General features: G+C 44.3%; 3 protein-coding genes across 10 annotated transcripts in view; 2 read left to right on the forward strand and 1 right to left on the reverse strand.

Moving 5' to 3' along the window:
- Positions 1–19,193, reverse strand: part of LOC119162311 (uncharacterized) — a 511,092-nt gene that overhangs the window by 138,817 nt on the left and 353,082 nt on the right. The window lies entirely within an intron of this gene.
- Positions 38–7,392, forward strand: LOC142802715 (uncharacterized). 6 transcript variants are annotated; one of them, XM_075887718.1, is made up of 8 exons: positions 39–146; positions 1,058–1,186; positions 1,317–1,492; positions 1,950–2,009; positions 2,081–2,140; positions 2,203–2,307; positions 2,363–2,476; positions 2,774–7,392. In XM_075887718.1, exons 2-8 carry the CDS (start codon positions 1,089–1,091, stop codon positions 4,033–4,035), a joined length of 1,875 nt encoding a protein of 624 aa, XP_075743833.1. In that variant the 5' UTR covers positions 39–146; positions 1,058–1,088; the 3' UTR covers positions 4,036–7,392. The 6 variants fall into 6 exon arrangements, 4 of the variants coding, with proteins under 4 accessions (XP_075743835.1, XP_075743833.1, XP_075743836.1 ...); XM_075887720.1 differs by lacking the exon at positions 1,058–1,186 and having other exon boundaries at positions 38–146; XM_075887721.1 differs by having other exon boundaries at positions 2,203–2,476; positions 2,774–2,798.
- The window catches only part of LOC142802716 (uncharacterized), a 78,104-nt gene continuing 69,529 nt past the window's right edge, over positions 10,619–19,193 (forward strand). Inside the window, exon 1 of one of the 2 annotated variants that reach the window (XM_075887728.1) lies at positions 10,619–11,193. In XM_075887728.1, coding sequence (XP_075743843.1) covers positions 11,065–11,193 — 129 coding nt within the window. In that variant the 5' untranslated portion in view covers positions 10,619–11,064. The remainder of the gene's footprint in view (positions 11,194–19,193) is intronic. The other variant, XM_075887727.1, reaches the window with a different exon arrangement.

Here is a 19,193-nt window from a genome sequence, read left to right on the forward strand (position 1 = left end):
CACATCTTACGCGATTATTTTTCTTCAGCCGTACTGTCATAAACACCATCTACCCAGCGACAAGCCCATGCATGACTGACAGCGAGAAGCTTTCGTCGCTTTCGTCAACGTCGGCTGCTTCGGCGTTTTCGTGCGTGAGATAACAGGTGAGGCACGTTTTCAAGCGAAGCTTGTTGAATGACATGTTGTTTTTCTTGTTGGGTCATTTTTTCAGAAAACGGTTACACTTGCGCGAATAAGACACCATGCAACAAACATAGAAAGATGCACACACACACGTTGCGCTTCGAGTGTGCGAGTTTGTTTCTTACGTGGCGTCTCATTCACGCAGTTGTAACCTTTTTCTGAAGCTTGTAAGGACTGGGAGGTTCGCTAAGAAGAAAGTTTGTGGCTCTATGCGGCGGCTAGACGGGAACATTGTGCAACGTATGCAGTATAGCAAAGGCGGCACGGCGTCAAGCCTAGGCGACGCGTGCTGCGTCTGCCACGGACGCGAGCGTCTGTCCGCTGAGCGTAGCTGGGCAGCTAGGTCATAGGCTCGGTGCAAAATATTGAGAAGCATTCGCTGGGCCTCGCATGCTTCACGACGCGTTTCCCGAAGGCTCGGAACACGAATAATTCTTGGTGTGCCGAAGGCAAATCTGGACTAGCCAAGTGGCCATCATCTTCGTTTTTTCGCTAGCCTTGTGCCACTAGTGCAAGCTGCTCACAAATTTTTTTGACGTTTCCAATATAATTTTACCGCATGAATTTCAACTACGATTTTTCTTCCCAAGGTACTGCTGATACTGCGTACGTACGAAGGTGTTCTAAAGTTGCCAGGCCGCGATACCATTGCATTACAAGGGATAGCGGCCTGGAAACTACTGAAGATGTTTGTACGTGGTCTTGACGTATATCTTTGCAAGTCAGAGTTTTATGGGTCAGAGATGTATCACTGTTTTTGTATTGTGCATCGATTAGCTAATCATTCAAAGGGGTTTGTTGGTACACTTATGACGTGCACGTATCTTTTTCGTAATTTGACAGCGAAGCATCCACTTACTAACATTTTCAGACCGCGCTGACGCCATGCCGTCCGGCGGTCCATGCTACGGCAGCTACTGCTGTGTATCGTGGTGCTTCAAGAATGGCAGAACCCACAAGAAGCCTGGGACGAGTTTCTTCCGCATACCACGGGACGGCAGTGTGTTACAGCTTTTGTATGGTTTGCATGTCTTTAGGCTTACTGTTCGTACTTGCTCAGTGGGGGGTAACAATAAAAAATCACTATTCAAGCACTTCCCCTTTCAGCTGGTAGTTCATTGCCAATGCAGGATGAAAGCATGGATGCAGTATGCTGGACGCGATGATCTCCTTAGTAAGCCGGCCAGCCTATTGTACGCAACGTACAGGGTTTGTAGCGACCATTTTACTGCTCAAAGTTTCATGGACCCTGGGCACACAAGGCTTACAAGAATGGCTGTTCCCAGTGTGCAACCAGCTGCACCATGTAAGTGATTGACTGAAACTCAAATATGTGCAATAGCAGCCACTTGTATTGAATCAGTGGCGACAGTTAACCGTGAAGATCTTTGTAGCCGATGGAGAAGCCTCACTATAGAAGTAACACTTGGAAAGTCTTAAATTTTGTTAATTGTGGGCTATTACCTTCCTAACAGCAGCTTTACATTTCTGTCGTTTTTCGATGCTCTTGACCTGCGCAACTTGTTTTAAAAGACTTTAAAGGGCTATTTCACGTTATCTTCAAGCCTGAGTGCACATGTACGTATACCTTTCATCAGTGAAAGCTGCTACTGTTGATAATTCCAAAAATCACAAATTACTTGTTTCCTAGTTGGTGCCTTCTCTTTTCTTCCACGTTAGACCAATTTATGCGTTTGAAAGAGCTGTTTAAGTTTCCCCATGCTACAAGCTTTGTAACTTGTACCAACTGCACATATATGCAGGTTCTCTGAGCGTCGCTTCAAGTAGTGACTGTGACATGGCTGCAGAAGCTGCACTGCAAGGTGCGGATGAGCTTCAGTTTGTGTTATTTTAAGCCTCTTACTGATACATTGTCGTAATTTCATTTCTTCAGGACCTGCGGTAGAGGCTTCAAAAAGCGGCTCCCACACATTGAGGTGCCCTGATGAACAGGGTGCGTTCAGTGTCGCGATTTCTTTTTTTTACCGAAATTGACTGTTGACCAAACCTCTGTAGGTGGCAGCTCCCTTGTAGCTGGTGAAAGAATTTCCGCTGACTTCGTCTTGCCGGAGAAAACCTTAACCAGTCATTCAGCTGTCACAAAAGGAACTTGTGTGACCGGTAAGTTGTATGTTCACTTCAACACCAGAGTGGATTGATATAGAGACTTCCGCAGGCCGCTCGCAAGATTGTTGCGACAGCACTGTCCGAGGCACTGAACAAGCTTCACAAAACCCTCCAGAAGACGTCTCCGCCAACAGCTCCACGCCTGAGTGCCCTAGAGAAAATGGTGACTATGCTTTTATTGCAGCTGTTTTTAATGTGCTATTTTATGTTTAGGACATTCTGAGAAAACTATCCTCAAAAGGACACTACGTGTGCACTTACAAAATGTAAGGGTGGGCTCTCAGTGATTTTTATTTTTTTTTTGTGCATTGTCAACATTGTGAATGGTTTGTTTTTAGGTAGTGGAATCGAAAACTTTGCACCACAGAAAGTTGTGCACCTTGGGTCTGAAAGAGCGAGGAAAGTGCTCGTATGGGATTAGTTGTTCTTCGCTTTTAAATCTATTTTTTGTTTATTGCAGTGCGTTCCTGTGTGCCAGCGACAATGTCTCTATCAATGAAGTACAAGCAAATCATTGAACATCTGCAAGCCAAAGTAGCAGCACAGCGGAAAACTATCAAAAGACTGCGGAGACAGCCTCACCAAGCACCGTCATCGACTTCAAAGGCCCTTGAAGTTATCCGACCGCACGTCACCGAGGAGGTTTTTAAACTTCTTTCTGCACATGTTCGCTTGAGGCCCAAACGCAAGGGCAAGTGGTTTCCCGTGTGGTTCAAGAAATTGGCTCTTCACTTAAACTTCCGAGGTCCGCGAGCATACCGATTTCTGGCTCCATATTTTTCTTTGCCCTCCCGGCGTTCATTAAGGATGTGGTTAGCTAATGTAAAGATGACTCCAGGCATAATTCCAGGAATCCTTTCTTCCATTGCAACAAATACTCAAGCTTGGAATGAACGGGACCGAGTGTGCGCTTTAGTTTTCGACGAAATAGCACTCAAAAAGAATTTGTACTATGATGCTGCAAGAGACGTTGTCCAGGGTTTTACAGATGATGGCACTCATCGCACTTCAACCATCGCTGATCGAGCACTGCTTTTTCTTCTTGTTGGCGTTTCGAGAAAGTGGGTTCAACCGGTTGCTTTTACTATAGGGCACACATCAACACCATCATCTGTTATGCATAACTTGCTGGTGTCACTCATTTTGGAGCTTAGGAGCATTAATATTGCAGTGAAAGCAGTCATTTGTGACCAGGGCAGTTCAAATGTAAGTCTCGCTAACCAAATAAGAGTGACTGTAGCAAAGCCTTTTTTTGAAGTTAATGGTGAGCGGGTATATTACATTTTTGATGTTCCCCATTTAATTAAAACAACGCGCAATAATGTCCAAGCACACAAGTTATACATTGGGGATGACATCGTTAACTGGTCGCACATTGTAAGCCTTTACCAATCCTCACATGAGTTGCGGTTGCGATTGGCTCCAAAGTTGACTGAACGGCACGTTCATCAGAAACCTTTTTCTAATATGAAGGTCAGCAGAGCAACTCAGGTCCTCAGTGCATCAGTTTCGATTGCTATCACGGCATCGGTGTATGCGAAGGTGCTGCCTGCCTCGGCCATCACTACAGCTCAATTTTGTGATCGTATGGACAGGATTTTCGATGCCTTGAACAGCTCGAGTAAAAAAAGAACTTCGCAAAAGCTGCGGCATGCAATCATGAAAAATGATTCAGAGCTGATTGACTTCCTCCGAGGCCAGCTTCCCTGGATTGCATCATAGCAGTTTGTTGGCAGACGTCAACCACAAACCATCGTAGGTTGGCAAATTACAATTCAGGCAATTTGTCAACTATGGGACGACCTCTCCAAAGATTACAATTTTGAATACCTGTTAACACGCAGGCTTCAACAGGATCCTCTGGAGAACATATTTGGCCACATTAGGCAAAAACAGGGTTGCAACACCAACCCCAATGTAGCACAATTTATTTGTGGCCTGAAGCACATCTGTATAAGAAAACTCTTCAAGCTGTCAGAATACGGAAATGTCGAGGATGATGAATGTGACCTCCTCCAGGAGCAGCTCTCCCCATTCTCCCTCACCAGTGCGTCTCTTGTGGATAATGAGGACTGTGCACAGCCACAGCCTGACGACTTTCCCGCTCTAGACGATCTCTCTGAACTTGCGACAAACGTTCACTCCCTTATTATCGATGACTCCGCTGCATATTATGTAGCTGGTTTTCTCATCAAACACTTCCTTCGGAATGCATGTGACGGTTGCAGTTGCCCACAGTTACTGAAAGACGACAGTGAGACGCTTAAGGGTACCCACCAGTATTTCACAATGCTCAAAGCATACCACGTCCCCAGCAAACTTTTTGGGAATCTCACTGTGCCATCAGAAGCAGCTTTTGCATACGTACAACAACTTGAATCTCACTTTCTTGCCATAATTGAGGCCACTGCACATCACCTGAAAGTGTGCGATGTTTTGTATCACCATCTGTCAAGTGTTGGCGATTTTCATTTTTGCTCTGCTGGGTGTCGCGCGAAGTTTCTGAAAATGTTTTGCCGGGTTCGTTTATGTTGGCATGTGCGTTTTGTGAACCAAAACTTAGATAGGGTTAGGTTCCAGTCTTCAATCTCAGGCATACAGCTTGACAAGTTCAAAGGTTAGCAATTAGCAGCGGGTTTACACTAAAGTATTTGAGTTGAGCCGAATCCTGCAATAGCTTTGTTATGTTATTACTTCGTTACAGCAGACTTCATTATGGTCTTATATGCTTATATTCAGCTCAACTGGACTAGCCACTCCTTCGTTGCATACATTGTTTAGGTTACCCGCTATGAGGAGTAGGGACACTGTGTATTCGCTCGAAGTGATTTGCATAACCTTAAAAAGAATGTTGGGTATCCTGTCTGTGTTTTTTGTAGCAAATGCGGGCGAACTGTGCACTTTGCTGTGGCTCGCTTGGTCACTGTGTATGCTTTATCTCTCCAGCTCAAGTAATATATCGATAACAAAACCGCTTGTTGAAATGTCTTCGAGCGGGTAAGGAACACAGTATGAAGTGGGCACGGTTCACGTTATCACGCTTTTCGTATTTTAGCTTCTCATCAACCTCCTCATCTCGCCCATCAAAATTTTCAAAAGAATACCCAAACTTGTAGCGTTTGATGGGGCTGCGGACGCTGCCATTTTATTTTTATATAGCTTTTGAGTGATAACGTACGATGTAGAGCCTTTGTGAAAAATAATGAGCCAAAGTGGTTTCCTTCTGCTATTTATTAGCCCTGTAATACCGCTCTCGTAGCACCAATTAAGGTCCACAATTCTGGATAAGTGATGACTACAACATATTTTAGCTCGCAAGCGTCACAGCAACACCCAGACGCAAATCGCTTGGGATCTTAAGTTTTTGATGAAGGCGACGCATAACAAAAGCCACAAGACCTGCCAGTGTTGTAGCATAAAGTTTGTCTTTCACGTAGTGAGCAAGCTGCAAAGCCCTACCTTTCTGAGGACAAGCAGGCATCAAGTCTGCTTTTTTTCATTTTGGACTAGCTGTTCTTAAGCACAGCCAGCACACTGCACCTTTGCCTTTCTGCTTTATTGTGTCGTGTGGTTTCTGTGTGCTCTTTTTTTATATGCATTATTTCGGTTAACCCCAGGCGTGATTCGCGACTTCATTGCTGTGTATATGTCACTTCTTCCTTCTTCATCAGCATTGTGCGCTGTGTTTTTGCCATAGATCCTTACTTACCGACTGGCCCGGTGTGTCATACTTCACCAGCTTCTCGGCTTCTGCCAACTCTAGCGATGTGTGCGTTGTGTGTGTTCTCTCTGTATTTGTCACAATTGTAAGGCGAGATGCATTTGTTGTCTACCTTTGTCATATTGTGCTTTTTATATTCTCAGACTCTACCTTGCCTTTGAATAAAACATTACGGATACTCTGTCTCTTTGACTGATATATACATTGATCACTCGTTCCAAAAGAAAAACACAAGCGCGATGAATAAAACCGTAGTGAATTATCATTACCTGCATCTCTTTTTATTATAACTTAATCGAAATAAAAATTACGTCACGACCAATTCGCACGAACCACTGAACAAAACAAAACAGGGAATCGCTAAATCAAAACGACCTACAAAAACTATCCATTTGGGCGATGAATAGTGGTCTGAAATCATGAACTTTCGTCATAGCCAAACGTCGGTTATGCAAAGTAATTCAAAATTTGCGCCAGTGAAACCGAAACAGGAAGCGCACGCCACTTGCTCTCACCAACCACTAGGTGTGCTATGGTCGATTGGGCCGCTGGTGTCTACGGGAGTGTCCACTCTTAACCTTTATTTCTCTATGCTAATACCACCAGCCTCTCAGATCAGTTACTGCAAGCTTCCTCTGAAAAGCAACCTTATACGTACATATGTATGGCCATTCCCTTGAGCAAAAACGTTCAAAATCAACTTTATCGGGTAAGAATACAGAAATCTGAACAAACGTGAAAACTCCCATCGAAACAGCCATTCATCCAATCACCACTCGTCACCACAGCGGCGAAGGCAGAAAATAATCCGTGACCTCGGCACCAATGATTATTTACAAAGGCGTTTATTCGCAGAGCCCTCCGCAAAAGAAAAGAAGGGAAAATTGTGACACCAACCGCACCGCAACAACGGCTGGTGTCGATCTCCTACACCGTGGGCGCCAGAGAAGATAAAAAGGCCGAAGTTGACGTTGCCCAAGCCTCCCACCATCATCGGAAGTTTCATCCGCTGGTTCTAAGACCTTGCATCTGCGGGAATAGCGCAAGGTGCCGTGTGCAGGATCGTGTGTGCCGGCTAAACCAAGAACTTCCATGAAAAAATGTGGCAGCACAGGAAGGACTTCGGTCAAATGAACAGGGCGCAGAGGCAAAACAGTGTAAGCGGTTTGGCCACCATACCTGTCCCTACAGCGCGGTGATCTTCTAAACAGAAAGAAACTTTCGCCAGCGGCTCTCCTTTGAGTCCTGGAACAGTGGGAGACAACAACTGCACCACTGGAAACACTGCCCTCCCTCTACTTCAAGGGCTTGGAGCGAGTCGTGGCAAACATCCCGGGCCTTCTCACCCCGAAGGAAAAAGACGATCAGCCTTCAAAACGTTGGGTTTCTTAATATGATTATTGGCTGGAGTTTTCTGGTTTTTTTTTTCATTATCTGTTCCCCCAACCAAGCAGACTTCTGCCGAAGGCTCGCATTTGAAATATAACAGGTATCAGTGCTGCATGTTCTAAACCCGGAGAGTAGAGCTTGTCGCTGCGTTTTGTAGCCTGTCCATGGGGCGTACAAAGAACGCAAAAGCTCAGGTATGACAAACTTGAGCCTGGGATAAAACCCGTGTCGTCAAGTTTTTCGCAGAAGGGACACTGGGCGAACCCAATGACGGGCGAGCAACTGCCCAAATTAATTGCTTCCGTGTGTCGAAACTGACTATGAATAGAAAAAAGTTTGATTAAGAAAAAATACAAAAAAGGGCACTTCTATGCCGTGTCGATACGGAGTCCTAAACGGCAGGCGTGCTGGCAAAGCGTTTAGAAAATCCTCAAGTTCTCAGGAGTCACAAACATCTTTGACCGCATTACAGCTTGAAATAATTTGTTTTTGCCAGTGACTAAGCGTCGCACACAGCAGGAGCGGTGTGTTGATTCCTGCCCCCTTCCTCCTTGGAATCCACTCGAAAGCTTTCAACGTATCACATGGCAAGAAATGCTATAAAAGCTGATAGCATGCGTTGTCACTACATTTACAAAAGTTGAAGATCGTCGAAATGTAAACTTGTTTAGCGCAAAACAATACATCGAAAGGGCAATCACAAGCGCCCGTCCCCATCGCTCTCGTTCTTGTGAATATTTTGTTTTGCGCTCCATAATTTTCCGATCGCCGCATTTCTTCATGCAAAATCAGAAGCGGCGTCTGAGGACAAGCAGTTCAATGCAGGAGAGAGCATAGGGGTGGTCGATGCTCGCAAATCGTGCTGCTCTGTCGCCTTGGAAGCCGCATGATTTATGAAGGTGGAATACAGTGCTCATTCTCCGCGGATTTGGTACACAATTGTAGATCAGACTCAATGTAAATCACGATGAAATACTGCCGGGAGTTTTCAGAGTCTATCAGAGTCTTTCAATTTTTTCAGAGTCAATCAGAGTCTTTCAATTCCTCTGATAGACTCATCAGCGAGTTTGCCGACTTATAATCGGAACACATCTCTCGTTCATGTCACGCGTTGATGAAGACCCTTTCTATGCGTTCACGATAGTGAAATATGGGAGAATGAGGAAGGGTGGGCGCTATGCCCACATGACGATAATAGGGATGATCTTTACTCATCTACGTAAGAAGAAACCAACGAAAAACACGAATGCAGCGTAGGAACCAGGCAAGTCAAGTGCTGGACTTAAAACCGAATGTTATAAAAAAGCCACCAAAATAACCAGAAGCACATGTTTAAAAAACTATCCAAACCACAGTTGCACAATTAATCGTACATTTTTTTCCAACAAATGTTTCAAGGTGGTATGAAGCAGCCGATATCCATGAAACACCAAAGTATCAACGCCAAGTTCATCTGTGAGGAAAGCTGGGGGATCACTCACACATGACACTTCGCCCTGTTTTTATTTCGAAGGCTTCACTAGTTTCACAATCAATATTTGTTTTTGTTTTTTCCCTTTACCAATAACATCCAATGATTAGAAAGGAATTCTTTTGTCATGCGGCCCTGTCTACTGAGATCAGACGGGTCGAGGCCTAGATTTGATTGATTGATTTGTGGGGTTTAACATCCCAAAACCACCATTTGATTATGAGAGACGCCGTAGTGGAGGGCTCCGGAAATTTTGACCACCTGGGGTTCTTTAACGTGCACCCAAATCTGAGTACACGGGCAGGGTCGAGGCCTAGTTACACCTATATATAGGCAGTATGAACAACCTTCAGGCCCAAAATTAGCATCTTCGCTAGTATCTGCGTCCCCAATATATCAGTGTCATCGGCAAAGGAAGATATACATTGAACGTGAAGATTTTAAAGCCTTAAAAACAAAAAAGGCAAAGTACAACGCATGTATAAGTGATCCTTCCGTTGTCCTTACAACTATATAAGGAATTCGGGTTGTCAGTTTAGGGTGCACGTGGCGTTGATCATACCATTTTGACACGCTTCTTGCCTTTGTAGTGTTAGGTGTGCGGCTGTGAAACGCCTCTGCCTAGGTTTCATGAATGCGCTTCTGGTACATGGGTTTGTGGACTTTCCGCCATAAACATTTTGCTCGATGTCCTGTCAGGTTGAGCTCGTTAGTTTGCTCTTCCAAAAATATTATAAACCAACTTGCCCGCAAACTACATATGTGGTGTCCTTTTTGAAACACAGTCGTGACAAATCGGCATCTATAGTGAGTTGAATTAGGTCTGAGATAAAAACCTATTTACTTGAAATGGCAAGCGAACCCATTACGATGCGTTTGCGAAATGGACAGAATGAAGGCCAGACTGGTGACAGAAGCTGCAAAATAAACGTAGGCTAGCTGAAAAAAAAAATGGCCCCGTATCTGCATTTAGTCTGCAAAAGTCGTCGAAAGACGATAGGCTTGCGTGTGGAGAGAGTGAACAAAAATTGATTTGATGTTCTGCTCATGAAAATCGGTGAATGGTATTCTGGAGGCACTGCATTAGAGTGCCTCGAGCGTGCAGTGGAGGCGAACGAGCGCATCAAGGCACGTCACACGTCAGACATGAGCGCCATCTGGCAGTTTCTTGCAAAAACAAAGAGCGTGGCGCTAGACGAATGTGCGGGCCCGCCTCAGAGGTGATAAGGTGTAGAACGCAAGGCGATGGGTAGGTGCCACCACCGTCTTGTTTTAGCAAAGCGTTGGAAACACTCGCCTTTCCGAGCAAGCGTTATATGGTCAACGCAGCGTGATAAGCGCTGCGGTCCTTGAAATTACCTATGTATGCCTGTTCTGGTAAAAGGCACACATGCAGAATATATACGTGTTGTTATGGTGCCACAGACACGTGCAATAATTGATTTAACAAGTATGAACTCTGAATCTTGAGCAACATAGGTGGGCGTGTCGAACGGGGTCGGCCGTTTCAAATACCCGATGCCATTAGGAGTGGACAAACAGACAAATATACAGACAGACATACCAAAATTATTGCGTCGAAGGTCCCCAAGAAAGACTATCGTCTTTAAAAAAAGTCCTATTTAAAAAACGCGCTCAAAGAACATGTTCGCGGCGGCGGCGCGCCAATCGGTAGCAAAAACTAACGGCGGTGGCCCGCCGGCTCTTTGGCTCACACCTCTACCAGTCCCGCCAAAAGTATCGTAAAAGTTGCCACGGCATTGTGTTTTCTAAAAACGCGGTGCCTAAAAACAACTCTATGACCCACGGCAGTTAGTCACGTGACAAAAGAGAGCCAATGGGAGGCGACCGCCGGGAGAAAGATTTTTTTGAACAATTATCCCGGTTGCCGGGAGAATAGACACTGCGTACGCTTATAATTCACGCTTCGAAGAGCTGCTACTGGATGGAGAACCAACCCTTATCACCATCGCGGCATTTTGCCCTCCGTACGGCTGAAGAAGCATTTGCGAACGAAATGATGTACCGCGTCACAACCTCCAACGGAAGAAAAAACGAGCTGTGTAGTGCATCGCGATGGTGAAAAGAAGGAATTCAGGAGTCTTCGAGAACCACTGTTCTCTGCTGGAAGCAGTTTCGTGATAGTAACTACCAGCGGTGTTTATCATTAATGCGTGTGATGGAAAGTCCGATAAAGTCTGCTCAATTAAGGGCTGCCGTGGTGCCATCGATCTTCGTTAATGAACAGAATGCATCGGAGGCACCGAAAGCACATTTGTTGAAGAGGCCAAAAGATCAGGTAAGATTTCGAATGTTGAAGCTTTGTGGGTGACCTGTGTTCTTAAAAAAAAAGTGAATTCATCTCAATCAAAAAAAAAAAAAGGTGCTAGGTAGAAACACATGATCTCCCTAATGCTATTCACCGCGTGCTTACACGAACTTTTCAGGGCCCTAGATTGGCAAAAGTTATGGGTATGAGGTAATCGAGAGTATACATTCGTAACCTGCGATTCTGTGATGACAATTCATCAACGAGTAACTCGGGGGACGAAATGCAGCTCTTGATTACTTTATTGGACTAGGAAAGCACAAGAGTTGGTCTTAACACTAGGGAGCGTAAAAGTATTATGCAACAATCACGACAGAGAACAGCACTTTGCAAAGAGTCGAGTGGCGAGACTCTGGAAGTTGTAAAGGAATACTAGGTTAATAAGGATGGATTGGAGCACGTTCGAAGAGCAGTCTAAAATCGTGAATGGTATTTTATCCTATTCCTGAACAGGGAAGGTATAAAACAGCTGCATCGTCCTTGTACTTGCGGAGCAGAAAGCTTGGTGCTTACAAAGCGGGCTCACCTTAAATTGTAGATGCACTGAGCAGTGAAAAACAAAACAAAAAAGACAGTAATTTTAACAGACAGGAAAAGTGTAGAGTGGGACTGGAATCAAAGGGGCGTGTACAGTGGGACTGGAAACGAAAAAGAAATGGGCATGGCACGTAGTGCGTACGCAGGATAACCCCTGGTCATTAATGGTATTTGAATGGATTCTAAAAGAAAGCAAGCATTTCAGTGGCAGACAGAAAGAGGGGCAACAGAAATTAAGAAGTGTGAGAGTGTAATGGGGATAACTATAACTATCATGTCATACCAACTAGCCCAAACTGCCACACTTCTAAGTATAATGGGGCAGCAGCAAGCACAGGACAGTGTTGAATGGCAAAACATGACAAAAGGCTTTGCTATGCAGTGGGCATAGTGAGGCTGATGATGATCACAAAGTGGCAAGTATAAGAAGTATTCGACCAATTCGATACTGCCTACTGTGAATTTCAAGTGTAGCTATTTAGGTGTTTTGATATTGCGTTGACCTAAAGTGGGGGGTAAGGGGGGTTGACTTCCTTGCTAACCAGGAAACTAGAGAAGGCACTGCGTGGCCGATTCTACAACAGCTGTTTCATACAAACCTTTGTTCATGCAGCACTTAATATCTACTTATGACATCAATGTGTATCATTGCCATATGCCTTAAAGGTGGTGTCATCGGTGACTGCACGATAGCGTTGCATTATATACACCAAGTGTCCATAAGACCTATGCACGTCCTTGCCTCCCAAGCATCGCAGTTTAAGTCGCTTTCTCGTGCCTGTGTGCGCATGGCATGCGTTTCACTCCCACAAAAAAAACGAGCAGGCTCGAGGCATTGCAGACACTATCACAGAGGCTTGCTGCACTCTGCTTAAATTCTACGTTGTACTCGTATGCTGTATTGGCTATGCTGGCCGCTCCTCATTGCTTGAATGGGCGGCTAAGGGCTGTGCTCCGAAATTGTTGTGAGGCTGTTTCATTGTGTGAAACTGCTTCATCTGCCAAGCTGTATTACACATGACAGGAATTTGACAGCACACATATACTGGAAGGAAAGCTTAGAGAGTAGCTTTAAATGTGTAACGTTTCTTGGTGAGCCAAAAGCACTTCAATTTTTTCTCTCCGTTTGCCTCTGTCTGTCCGGGTGCTTTAGTGGTCACTTTTTGTACAGGGTACTTATCGAAATTGGCATAAGACATGAAGTCTGACGAACACAATTTACCGGTCAAGGCATGGCTAACGTGAAATATCAGGGTACCTTAGCGATAGGACGACACATAGAAAAACATTATGGGCGATTTCTAGACATTATAGAATATCAGTCCTTTTCTGCATGCAACTGTTTCTTAGCTTTGTATGTTTTGCTGTGTTCTCTTTCTTATGACCATTTTTTATTTTTCTTCAGTAGCTGGTAGATTATCTCTGCTACTGTCCAAGTGTTGTTGAAAAACATTCAACTATAAGTTTTTCCTTCCCAAATTCGGGTAGAGCTCGATAACTGTTGTGGGCTGAAGGGCTTGGAAGATTGCCCTCTTTTACGTGTTTGTAGGGTGAATGTCTTCTTCAATGACCTTGCAACTGAAATATGTCACATATTTGTGAAAAAATTAAAACAATAGGCCTTACCTAGAGCATTAGATTTCCTCAATCCCTGCAAGATGTATTCCGATGCTTGCTGGCAGTCACCGATGTCAAACTCTGTCATAGTGAGGTCACATTGCTGATGCATCTTTTGTATCAAGATGCTGTGAAGCACCTCATCTGTTATGGCCTGAAATATCGGGGCAATTACTGGCACTTGCAGTAAGCACCCGAGACTTGTGCTTACTGTAAACAAAGGTTGCTTCCCTGGTGTAAGTAGAAGTGGTTGTTGACATGGCAAAAATGAGCTCTGCGCAGAAAGCATTTTTCCGCCTGCTTGGGCCGTGTACCAGTTCTTTTATCCTAGAGGTTGGTAACGATATGTGTTCAACAAGTGGGTATTGTTGTTTTGTCCTCCTCAGATTAACATATGCTCTCATTTTCCTTCGCAATGGTGATTAGTGGTGTAGCCTAGTTGCTGCTCAACTTTCTCCTGCAATGCAAACAAATATTTTCTTGCGGAGCGAAACGCGACAGCGGGCCCGAGTTTTTGAGAATATGTACTTGAAGTTTTTGTACTGTTCTAGCTTTTGTTGAGAACATGCCTAGGTACTTGTGTATTAGAGCCATAGCTCGTGCTTCGGCCACAATATGGCCAAGTTCAAGCCATTCAAGTTTTAAGCATTCCATCAAATTTTTTCCATTCAGAACTGGTTACTTCCTGCCAATGTCCTTTACAACAATGCCACATAACATCATGCTCTTGTCTTTGTACTTAAGCACCACACCATTCTGTCCTTTTACGTGTATGGGCAAAGTTGCATTTGGCCTGGTAACATTTTACATGTGAAAACCTAGACTGGTACTCTCTGCTTCTGAACTTCTACGCTGTTCGTAACAGGATTGTGTTACATTAACCAAATTCGAGTCCTCATTCAAAGATTCAGGCGCACAAATGCTTGGTCTTGCTCTAGTTTTTGGGACATGCTTTTTCAAATAACTTACTTCTAAACATCACCAACAAATGGAATTTTTCTAAACCAAGACATTTCTTATGAGTGTCCCATGCTGCATACTTCGCATTTTTGCTCCTGCTGACTCCTCTTTCGTTTGGATTAGTTGGTGCCTGGTCTTGACGCAACGAGCCCTTGACTGTGTGCACTGATGCCTCTTGTTCTCTTTTCCACATTTGCTTAGTGTCTGTCATCACTAGTACCCTGCCCAGGGCAATTTTGTGAGTGGCAGCAAACCAGTTTGCCGCTGCTATATCATTACACGTTAAGTAATGCTCCAAATGCTTCAAGTACTTCTAAACACCTTTGAAATACACAGCCTTAGGGTTGAGCTCTGTCTTCATCCCAAGCAGTGCCATTTCGAGAGATCTAGATATGGAGTGAGGCATTTCCTTGCCTGTAGTGTTACAAGTTTGACATCCCGTTGCCGTTCTTCGTATTTGAGTACTTCTGCAGAGAGTTCGATAGGCAGCAGTTGGTGATCTGCTTCCAGGTGTACATGTGGCACTGTCCAGTGGACGAAGGTGCAGCCTGCTTGTTTCCTTTTATGCCCAGCCGCTAGGCATTCCCCTCAGTGGGTATGTAGGGACGTGGTTGCGAGCTGTGAAATATCACCCGGCCCCGCAGGAATACAATAAGCAATGCCTTTATTTAGTGCCTATGTACAGTACCTAACGATTGAAATGCAGCATGAATTTTTTTCGAATGACAACTTATATGTAAAATTGCTCAAAAGTGCCACATCTTGTCGAAACAAATCTGGTCTCTAGAAATAATATTGGCTTTTATGTACACATTCTGTTTGACATTACACTGATATGGGCAAACGAAGACAGTCGAAACATAAGTATTTGTGCTCCGTAGCTTTAAAGATGCCTGTTTCAATCTATGAGTGCTGTACTATGGCCTCCGATTGCGGGGGCGCGGCGGGTTTCTTCCGGGCTGTCCCAATCGTATAAAGAGCGCGTGTTTCGAGTGGTGGGCGTGGTCCTCTCTTGTCTCCGCACGGCATCGCTCTTTCGGTCAAAAGGGCTGTCGCGCTGTTGGCAAAGCTTATATGTGGTGAGAGAAGAATGGTTTTGTGCTTTTATATAACTTTGTATTCATTTGGAAATGTCGAGCCAAGGTGTAAGAGAGGTGAAGTCAATGCTTGGGCGTATATATTCTCGAATTGACATGTTTTGCTGTAGACTTGCGTTGCCCATATTATAGCGCTTATAACTGTGATACCTCTGCAAGAGATCCGGATGGGCTGGAAACTTACTGTACTTCGAAGTTTGCAGGCTGTATTGTAGGGATGGCACTGGCAAAGAAAAAAAATGACAGCGCAATCAAGAAGTGAAGTTGGAATAGTGCCACGCTCTATTCTCACGGGTTACACTCAATTAAAAGGCTTGCTTTTTTGTTTCTTTTCATGGAACCAGCGCTACTTTTCATTATAACGTCGTTTTAAGAATCTTCCCGTCGAGCCGCGGAAGCAGGATGCAGGGAGGAGGGTGCAGGCGGTCTAAATGCGTCTAGACTATGTCTAGATTGAACGTCACTGGTTTCGCGACGACCACGGGCTGGTTACAGGCACGCTCTAGTTTTTTATGGTCACCCATTTGCCCTGTGAAATTTACAGTGTCCAATGGGTACGTTGGACAATCTAAGAACGAACATCAAAATGCTTTGCTTGTTTTCTCCTTGAGTGAATACTTGGTTTTCATTAGAAAGACACCGTTATGCTACATGTTTGACCCTTGGATTTGGATGCAGTTGAGAGTACTGATATTGCTATTGTGCGATCAAAACATAATCAAAGTTCAGATGATGAAAAAAAGACGATCACAACTCAGGCACCTTCACTGTTGAAACGTGGGGAGCGAACGTAGGTGGGCTAATCGAAGCCTTCTACAATATTCCAGCAAAATTACTTTTCATATGCCTTACTTCAATGACATGAACAGGGCACTCAGTTGCCTAGAGCGTAACTGCGCTTTGGTTGACAATCTCATAAATATTCGTGCGAGATATAGCAGTAAAATTATGAGGCAGGATTGGAGAGCAATAAAATCAATGACGACAATTAGCCCAGTTTCCCTTACAGAAGCTTCCGGAAAGGAGGGATGCTAGAATGTCTCTATATTTCTCAAATCGAGGTGTTTAGCAGCGAGCTAAAACGGACCGTAAAAAAAAAAAGAGATATTGCCACTGGCGAATTTATACCTCCTTACAATTACCTATCAGGAAAAGCTGAAGTTGCCATGCTTTTCTTCGTAAATGGGACCAAAATAAATGCAGTAACAAAAAAAAACCTTCCTTCAGTTCAGCCAGAAGATTCTGGCGATGATTCTTGCTCGTACGTGGAGGAAAAAAAAAAACGTGCTCTCGCTGAAATCCCATCCGCTTTGTGGTCTGCTGCAATGCCCGCCGAAAAATGCATTCCTTCAGTTCAGTCAGAAGACTTTAGTGGTGATTCTTGCTGGTACGCGAAAAAAAAAAGAAGAACATGTGCACGCTGGAATCCCATGCGCTCTGCGATTAGCCGTGGTGTTGCCGTTGCCAGAACTCGCGCCCTCACATGGTAGCCGGGCGGGCGAGGTGATATTCATTCACTTTGCTGGGGAGCCCGGTGATTGGGACGGCCGTAGAGGGACACGCCGCACGCCCGCTACCTCGGAGGCCATGGCTTTATATACTGTCACAATGAAAAGTGATACCTTGGTGGAGCTGCAAAAGGAGTTGATGCAAAGTAAAGGAAGAAGAGGTGCATAACAAAATGGCTGGCTCATGAACGATGGTTCATGACTGTGTCAATAATCATTAATAAATGCGAAGCATTTCTTTGCACACTGCAAGCACTTGTGGGATCTATCTGCGTGTCTGTCTGTCTAGACGCCCACGTCAGGGTGCTGTCATGGTCACCTTCTTCGTTAAATGGCGGGAATGTCCCTCAGGTGAGAGACATTTTATATCTGCCCAGGAATGGTGAGAACACACATCGGCAATTTCAACGCTTAACCGTTAAAAAAAAGTTCACATAGGCAGTGTTGTCCGGATGAATGCAAAGGATAAATGTGTCTCAGCAGGAATCGAACCCTATTATTCTGCATGGCAATCGCTTATTCTACCTTAGGGTCATGCTAAGTCTTGGAAATACTTTACAAATGGACGCTGATGTTCGTGAAACATGTCAATTCTGGTTGCAATACTGGCTATCAAATTTCATGAACATCACTTATGTGCTCCCATGATACAGTCATCATGTTTGGTTAACATCAATTGTAGTTAGGCGCCATGCGCTGAAGTGTAATTGTGTCGCAGTGTTGAGGGCTACCACCTTCGTGAGCCCCAGCACAAACACCAGCACTTCAGATCAGCTTACGCTTCTGGTGTTACTAATATCTATGTGTCTGTTTGCTGCCTGATGCAACTGCAAACAACTGCTAATATAAAATGTATGCGGCTGTTTAACATACCTATGTGCATGGATTTGTACGTATATGGAGCGTCTCTTCATTACGTCTCACTCAATAAAAAATTAAAACACATTCACCTTGTATCCACATGCTTCGCATAACATAGATTCGCAATGTACATGGGATCTACCAAATTTCTTCAGTAGTCTATGACAGAGACCAATGCTTGAGGCTGTAGCTACATGCCCTGGTGGGTTGTCAGTTTGTGCGTATCTATGGCAGGAAGGCTATTCACGTTTTCTTGGGCTTTTCAAGCTAACTTGGTAGCAGCAAGACATTCAGGAAGCACAGACGTCTACTTCATCTGTCTATTTTAGAGCAAACAGCCTGTTCACAGTGCCTATTAGTCATCTATCATCGCAGAAAAAATTGCCACTGTGGCCTATGTGGATATCCAGATGCTTTGGCTGTCAACCTTCTTCGTGCAGGGGGCGTCTCTTTGTGTATAGCCTGGGCACCAGAACTGCCTTTGTAAACACCGAGGCTTCACCCATTGAAGCCACTTGGCAACAACGAGGCAACCAGGAAGATGCACTTAGTTTGTCGTCACATTTTAAGGCGAAGCTCCCTAAAGAAACTGTATACCACGCAAAAAATTTCTTTTGATCTTGGTGAAAATGAGAAGATCGTTTATGACATTGGTGGCAACAAGAATGCTGACGTCCTGAAAAAAAGAAAAGGGGGGGGGGATGATAATATTAAGTTGATGCTAAATGTCGACAAAAAATGACCCCTAGAATCACCCAACAGCGATGTTGCCAGTCTCTCGGTAGGACAAGAAATCCTCTTATGGCAACTTATCTTGCTTGAAAACAAATGTTTATAACATGATATTGTATTTTACACACTTGAGGCAACTTTAGGATGCGCAAGAGTTCAAGTTTTGCTTTTTTTCGTCACACGTTTACAGGTGGCACTGCCGGCGATCGCTTGCCTGCAAAATCTTGCGTCGCGATCATGCAGCTCATATTGCAGCTCCCCGTTCAACCGAGGCTTGCGCACAGCATTTGACAGGAGGCCTCGAACATATGACCGCAGCAGTCAGATGCTGATGAACAAAGAGCGCAAGGCCACTTGTTCTTTTATTTTTCTTCCTTTTTGAATACAATATGTTGATGGCCAAATGGCCTGTTTCACAACCTTTACAAACTAAGTTAACGGATGTTTTGTGGATTGCCATTAGATGACCTCACTTGACATCATCACATCAATGATGTCTGATCAACATTGTTACATTATAAACAACACGTCGGAAACTTTCACATTTATACTCAAGAAGTAGAGAAATCTTGATAAAAAGCCAAAAATAAATCTTGGTACGTACTTATCTCCTAACAACAAAATGAAATAAAAAGAACACAAAAGACATAGTAATGCA

Source organism: Rhipicephalus microplus, chromosome 3 (genome assembly GCF_043290135.1).
Source record: "Rhipicephalus microplus isolate Deutch F79 chromosome 3, USDA_Rmic, whole genome shotgun sequence".
Lineage (NCBI taxonomy): Eukaryota > Metazoa > Arthropoda > Arachnida > Ixodida > Ixodidae > Rhipicephalus > Rhipicephalus microplus.

Excerpts from the sequence above, each read along its gene's own strand:
- LOC142802715 (XM_075887718.1), top strand. The coding sequence starts at position 1,089 with ATGCTACGGCAGCTACTGCTGTGTATCGTGGTGCTTCAAGAATGGCAG. Across the intron at positions 1,493-1,949 it reads TGTGCAACCAGCTGCACCAT|GTTCTCTGAGCGTCGCTTCA; the intron begins GTAAGTGATTGA and ends ACATATATGCAG. Across the intron at positions 2,141-2,202 it reads GAGGTGCCCTGATGAACAGG|GTGGCAGCTCCCTTGTAGCT; the intron begins GTGCGTTCAGTG and ends AAACCTCTGTAG.